General features: G+C 35.2%; 1 protein-coding gene across 1 annotated transcript in view; it reads right to left on the bottom strand.

Annotated features, from left to right (window-relative positions):
- LOC107031087 (aspartic proteinase-like protein 2) overlaps positions 1 to 6,131 on the bottom strand; it is an 8,858-nt gene extending 2,727 nt beyond the window's left edge. The window contains exons 1-8 of the mRNA XM_015232294.1: positions 5,491 to 6,131; positions 4,650 to 4,779; positions 4,295 to 4,545; positions 3,267 to 3,494; positions 2,567 to 2,729; positions 1,669 to 1,742; positions 1,452 to 1,548; positions 1,245 to 1,308 (exon numbers count right to left, since the gene is read on the bottom strand). Of these exons, the coding sequence (XP_015087780.1) occupies positions 1,245 to 1,308; positions 1,452 to 1,548; positions 1,669 to 1,742; positions 2,567 to 2,729; positions 3,267 to 3,494; positions 4,295 to 4,545; positions 4,650 to 4,779; positions 5,491 to 5,741 (1,258 nt within the window). The 5' untranslated portion in view covers positions 5,742 to 6,131. The remainder of the gene's footprint in view (positions 1 to 1,244; positions 1,309 to 1,451; positions 1,549 to 1,668; positions 1,743 to 2,566; positions 2,730 to 3,266; positions 3,495 to 4,294; positions 4,546 to 4,649; positions 4,780 to 5,490) is intronic.
- Between the last annotated feature and the right edge of the window lie 1,487 nt (positions 6,132 to 7,618).

Raw genomic sequence — 7,618 nt, 5'->3', positions numbered from 1 at the left:
CCCCCCCCCACACACACACACCCGCCTGCAACCTAAACAAAAAAAGAAGATCTATACATAGTTCACTTAACGTTGGCATAACATTGTGCTCGGTTTAGACTTTATGCATACAAACAAACAAAAAATAGACAGTGTTTTAATACCTTTCACTTAACATTTTCTCATAAATTATGTTACTGTAGATGTCTTGCATATATGTGTGTGAGCGTGCATGAGTACAGTGCAGCCTGTCCAATAAATGTGTTCTAAACATAAAATCTTGAGGTCATGAATGAGAATGTCCTTTAGAAATAGGCCCATTTGATGCAACTCCAACCTTAGTTTAGGAGTGCAGTCATGTATCCGGTTGAACACACCTTTCAATGTATTTCATTGAATTCCACATCTGATGTCTTCAACATCAAAGTAGCAATCACGACCTTTGCAAGATTTAGAACTGTCCCACACCCACCTTTCAGTCTAATAAGCTATAATAGATATCTTTGTAACGCTGCGAGATGTTTAGAACACTAGGGATCAACAAAAACAATGTAGCATTCTAAGAGGCGGAGGTATAGTAGCAAGTAATGGTTTGGCAGAACATAGAAGCTTTGGTCCTAATCATATATTTGTCTTAAAATTCATTTATTACGTACAAATATTGAATTTAGAACGCAGTGACTCAAAAGAACTAGAATCCAGAACCCATAAAAACTTTAAATCCTGGATCCACCTTTGAGCGTTTTAACCAATAGCAAATGAACCCAAAGCAAGTAAATTTGACATAAAAAACGGAAGACTAGGCAAAACTGGATAATATTAATTTCGCATCATACTTTGGAACATATCTAACCCAATCACTGGTACAAAAGGAACCTATCTTCTGATTAAAGAACTGATGCTAAAAAAGAAAAAGACAAAGGAACTGAAAATTTCTAGCTTCAAACTTTCAAATTGCAAAATTATGTCCTAATATCTAAAAGAAAATGGATGGCTATGTTTCATCAACATCGATACTGCATGAATGATGATTTTATCCAAGCATACAATTACCAAGGTACACGATTCTGTTTAAGAAGATAATCACCAAGTTATATATTAGTTTGTTGAGTGATGGAATGCTTAAGCACCCACAAAGACACTAATGCACGGAATGATGCAGCATATATGAGAAGCAACCACAATCCTAGCAGATTTGTTGATAAATTAATCAGGAAACCAGCTCGGGGTTTAGGCATAGATGTTATAGTAAATAAGGAACCGACCTCCTAAAATTGTTACACCTTGATCTTGTCTTTCAAAGCCAATGCACCACATAGCAGCACCTTCCTGTTAGAAACATACAATTGAGTCACTGTTTAGATTTGTAACTCATTATAAAGACAATAGGCCAGTATTATAGCATTGTTGATATAGTCTCAGATGGAATTTCAAGAAGACATTCAAACACAAATACAGATAGCGGTACTCACAACAAAGCCCATATGCACAAGGTAGTCTGCTGGTCTTAAAGCCATTGATGCGCCGCCATCGAAGTTCAAAGAAACTGGGGGAAATATCTCAGCTATGCTGTTTCAGAAAGAAAAAGGTTGTCATATTCGAGTCACCAAAGCAGTTGGGTAAAGGTATTTTTGTTGTTGAGAGATCAAGCCTTAAAGTAAATATCTATTCAACTATAGAAGAACGAACCTTGAGGACACTAAAAAGCACGGTTTTGTTCGTGAGACGATTGGCCTTGCTGATTTTGAAACAGCAGCAGCTATCTGCAAATAAATGATAAAAACAATTTTCAGGATAAATGCTAAAGTAGCTTATTAACCTTCTTAGTAAAGGCGCATTCCCCGGTGTTGACTTAAGTAGGGTTCTGAACTATTTTGATCAGGATAAACGAAAAAACAAAGTTTAATCTATTCTTCCATAGACCAGGAAAAGAAAACATTGTATTATTATGTGGATACTTGAGCCTAAATCCATATCACATATTACACAAGTGGAGTTTGAGTAGACTTATGCAGGGATAGGCTACATATATTAGACCTTTGTGGTCCGGCCCTTCCCCGGACCCTGTGCATAGCAGGAGCTAAGTGCACCGGACAGCCCTTTTTGGAGTTGGAGTAGACTTTAATTGAAGGTCATCTAGTCAAAATGTTATTTTTATCCCCAGGAGAAAAGGTAACAAACACTGTATGGTTGCAATTTCATCCTTTCATATAGCTTAACATACACAACTTATAAAAGATATACACAATCCACAATAAAACGGACAACACAGTTTATATCTACTTTACTGTCCTTTTGAATTGGAACAAGAGTTATATTAGAGTTCAGGATATGAACCGTTTAATAACAATGGCGTGAATGTTGGTTTCATTTTTGTTCTCTAGTTGAAGAGATTAGAAGTGAATACATTATAATGTACACTATGGACCTGCACAACTTTATCCTCTAAAAAATATGCGGTCTGATTTTTGTTGACAAGTATGTGGTCAAATTATCCCAATTAAGAGATGTGGATATAATTTTGGTGTAGATAGAGAGCGCAGTTGGACATTCAAGTTGAGACGGAGGGAATAATTGCAGAACTTACAGCACTGACAAAGGGATCATAAGCTTCTGCGGCAATATAAGACAAAGTTGTACCAGAATCCACAATAGTTCCTCGATTGCCAGATGTCGCAAACACTGATGGATCAACAGGCACCAACTGTCCATTAACAGCTATGCTCTGCAGATACACATTGTAATGCGCCCTGCAAGAGTAGAGAGCGGATAAATAAAGCTAGCCAAAGACCATTTTCTTCCCTGGTGCCCATTCCATCCCATTGCTTTTAGTTTGTTTTTTTTAGTTTTTTTTCCATTCTTATAGTTGAAAAACGAATAAAGTAGAAAAACATGAAAAATAAACAGAATCATCTGGTCCGTCCTTCTCAATTAGATAGTCCTAGTTTAACCTGACATGCCTATTTTAAGTAAACGGTTGAAAGTGAGTGTTGTTTAATATTAATCAGGGAACATGTGTGTCCATATATCAATTATTTTATTTGTGGAGAATAAGAGAAAATATTCATAAGAAAAACAATGATATATGGATAAAGTATCATAAAACTCGGGATGCCGAAAGCATGAAACGGTTTAGGTATTATTTCACATGCTCAAGATGACAAGAACAAAACTGCTAGATCATGTAGCATAAGGCACAATAAAGATGAAACTATTAAAATCTCTATATTCGACATAAGCAAGAATAGAAACTTCATTGTACTGTAACAATATGTAACAATACGTACTGTGACGGAACAAGGGGACTATATACGATTCTCGGATCCAAAATCTCACCAAGGACTAGTATACCTCCACCATTTCCCTCTCCTTTCAAGCAATGTGAAAATACTTTAGGAGTAATCCCACGAGAAGACAATTGAGATATAACTGATAGTCCCTGTTGACCAAACCCAAAAATCCCATCAATTGCTCTGTCCGTCTTGGTCAAGTCACCAGACTGAGAGGTGCTGCACCTGTTTTGATTCAGATACAAGTATAAGCTTTGGGTAAAAGGAATATGCATTCAGCTAAAGCCACATCTATAAGAGAGAGATAAAAAAGCAATAGAGTAGAAGCTAAGGCCATGAAAGAATAATGATGATCTAAAGGATACAAGCACGTCAAAAGCATTACATCAGGGGTGTGTTCGGTACAAAAGGAAAATGTTCTCCATGGAAATGTTGAGGAAAATAAGTGGATTTCTTGCTTATTTTTGTTGTATTCAGTACGTAAGCAAATAATGTAATCCTAAAAGCATTTGTATACAATTTAGATAAATATTATGATATAAATATTACGAGAGGTGGAGGTGGAGTGCAGCGGGTGGGGCTATGGTGGGTGAAGTGAAGATGAGGTGTGTTGGTGAACTGTGGTGGTTACAAAATTTGATCAGTTATGAGATTGAGACAATCCTTCTTTTGCATCTCAATGATCAAATAAAACTAAGCTCATATGATAAAGAAAAATAATTAAATAAATCAAAAAGAATGAAGGAAAAAGAAGATTTTTTTAATAAATGCAAACTCAATTAAGACTTTACACGCAACACGTGGTATATTTAACGGTGGATTTGCCCATCACATGTCTAAGTTTGTTTACTTCTAACTTATACATAGCTTATTCTTCTAATTTTTACCTATCTAGTACTCTAGGATCTTTTCTTCGTCAGTAATAGATATTGTTGATTGATATTCTAAAAACAAAAATAGATATTGATGATCTGGTTCACACAAGCAGAAGTGCTTAGAGTATTATCAATGAAATAGCTACCCACCCAAAAACAATTGGTGATGAAGAGTTGGCAATCAACGAGGTTCCCAGGACTGTATCGAAATATAATAAATCGGCTACATAATGACCAGTTGTGCCACTCCCATCTCCATACTGAAAGGTGTAACCACACTGATTGGTTTCTGTAGAACACTCAGCAGAGGTAGTTTGAACTATAGAGGCGCACACTTGGTCCGCACAAGAAATAGGAGAAGCAGTTGATGAGATTGTAGCATCATAGAAGTTGAGTTCGACCTGCGTGCACATAACACTGTCAAAAGTTTGTAACAAAAGGTAACTCTTTTACCACACTTTTTTATAAGAAAGTAAAGATTCATAACAAGGGGAGGATGAGTTACCCCAAGTCCACTTGTTCGAGGACAATCGTCACAGGAACTGCAGGTGACCCACAGGATATCACTGCCGGTATCAATCTGCACGTTATATTCTCTTGGCGGAGTTCCCAGTCTCACTTTGGTAAAATAAAGGCTACAAACACAACAAAAGTATAAAACGAGAGAAAGAGAGATGCTGGTCAACAAAATTGATAGTGTAGAACAACATATACATCTACATAGTATAGTCAGCCCTCAAAATCAACAACATTGCCCATCATCCTTAAATAACAGATAGGAAAATGCCAAAACCAAAGGGATATAGCTAAAATGTTTGTATTTTTAGGCTTTTAGCAGCACAACTTATCAATCTTACATCAAAATAGGAAACAACACAATTTGAAACAAACAGAACTATCAGTGCTACATCCGCATCAACACCAACATCCAATTGACAACCACCTAGAAAAGAAAAACAGCACGAGACAATTCGTTGCACTACGGGTACTTCAATACGCTGAAAAATCAATATCTTATTTTTACCATAACCATGATGTTCTGACCAGCTTTTCCACACCTCTACTACCTCCCACCAGCGCAAGTAACGGGTAACTCTAGGATAAACAGGAAGAATTCACCTACTAGTACTTTATATTGAATCTCAATATATTCTCAAACCAAAGAACAGACAATTTAACTCACACTTCATTGACACTAAATTCACAAAACAAATAACACAAAACACACTATAGGCCATAGCCTCCACACATTTCAAGTTTAAACTTCATAAAGAACCAAACTTTTTCATCAAAACATTCCAACCAACCAAAACTCTCAAAATCAAGAAACATGGTGAAACAATTACCCGACAAGATAAGGGTCAGAAGAACCAACAACAGGAAAATCAACAATACCACCACCAAAACTCTGCAACATTCGAGCATGTCTAGCTTTATCCCTAGCTCTAAGCTCCTCCAGCTCCACTTTCCCATTCACCGGAAAAATCCTCTCCAAACTAAGCACCCCCGCCGGCAATTTCTCAGCTCCGGCAACCACCACGGCGGCGGCGGCAGCAGCCACCACCAAAACAACAGTCAACAACTTCATGCCAGACATCCCATAAAAAAAACAGGTTCTTGGAAAAAGCTAAAATATGTATGAAATTCTACAAATTATACAAATATAAGTACAACCCACTTCAAGAAACACTAAAAAGATTGGATTTTTAACAACAAAATGGATGAACAGGAACAAAAACAGTAATCTTTATTTGGGATTTGTGCTTCCAAGAAAGAGAAAAGAGGGCTGTCTTGTTTGTAATTTTTTTAAAATATATATATATTTTTTTGTTTATGTAAGTACTCAAAAAAAAAATATGCAAATTTTACATGAATAATGAACACTTATATACTGTTATTATTAGTGTATAAATACAGAGTGAGTAATCAAATAGTCACTGTCAAAAATGGGGCTTGTGTGCATGCTTGATTAGAGAGTTGTTACAAGGGCATATTGGGAATTTTATTTTTCATAGTTTATATTCATGTAAATTTCACTTCAATTACGTCTCTTTTTGTATTGAATATCTAAACACATACTATCGTACGTACTCATATTAAATACTTTAGATTCAAATTTCGATTTCGAAGAAAAAAAAACACTCATTAGTCATGTTATACATAACAACCTTTAGAATAAGCAGATTTTATAATTTATAGAGGATTGATTAATCATATTATTTTTTAAAATATATATATAAATGGTTAATTTATTTACGGGATTATTATTTTTTGAAAATATACACAAGTAAAAATAAGTCATGAAGTGAAGCAATATGTCAATATAGACGGCGATAGAGTCAGAATTTATTCATGGGAGATTCAAAATATGAATAAATGAACACACAAAGAACCTTTAAAGAGAAATAATATTTACAACATATACATAAAAACAAATAATTCCAATAACATAAATATAAAATAATTTTCACCAAAAAATATTTTAATGAACCCTTCGATTTTATCTGACTCTCCGTTTGATAATGTGGATAGAGGTCATGAGTGGGATCAATGTCAAAAGATGAGTGCGTATTTCATACGCTTTTTTTTTGGCGTGTGCTAACCTTATGAAATTACGTAGGAAAAAGTTGAGAAACTATAATTTTTGAATTTATATTTTACTAAGTAAATTGAAACTTCTTCCCCCCTCTTTTTTATGAAATAATAATTGATTTATGGAATATTATTTGATACGTAGCATAAAGTTTATTATGGTTTTATTGATAAGGCTACCCACACGATTTTGTGATAGAGGGGTGAGTATTTTTTTAATTCTTAATTGAATGTCTCGGATCGAGCTTCTTTTAAGTAACATTTTCCTCCAAATGTGAAATTTTTTGGGGTGAATTAAAATTTAATCGAATATCAATGCAGATATCAAACATTGAATTTTTTTTAAAAAAAGTGTCATATTCATGCTTTGAAAGTGAAAAACTTTTTAATACGGAGAGTTTTCTCTTTTAATGAATCATATGCACTATAAAATTCAAATTAATCAAGAATTGAAATTATTTGAATTTCAATTTTTGCAAATTTTCTTTTCCTTTTTTTGCGTCTTTTTGCTTTTATGAATATCAGACTATTCGCCGCCGGAAAAGAATAAATATGTTTCTTTCGGGTTAGTGAGGAACATGATAGTGAAAGAGAGAAGAAAGGAAATCCGTTTATGGCGGCTTACCTTCGTACATTCAAGAACAGTTGTGACTCCTTGGCATCTATCAATGCGCCGGTGTCCCAATCTGATATGTTTACATTCCTTCTTGCTGGCCTGCCTTCGGACTATGAAAGCTTTGTCACTACGGCGAAGCTTCAACGACCAAAACCAACTATGGCTGAGCTTCGGTCCAGCTTGTTGTTACATGAGTCTTGGCTTCAGCAGATGCATCCTATTACTCTGTTGATGATCTTGTATACTAACCGAGTCCGCACTCGCCC

The sequence above is a fragment of the Solanum pennellii genome, chromosome 9 (assembly GCF_001406875.1).
Source record: "Solanum pennellii chromosome 9, SPENNV200".
Lineage (NCBI taxonomy): Eukaryota > Viridiplantae > Streptophyta > Magnoliopsida > Solanales > Solanaceae > Solanum > Solanum pennellii.
This window is presented reverse-complemented; position numbering and strand designations above follow the sequence as displayed.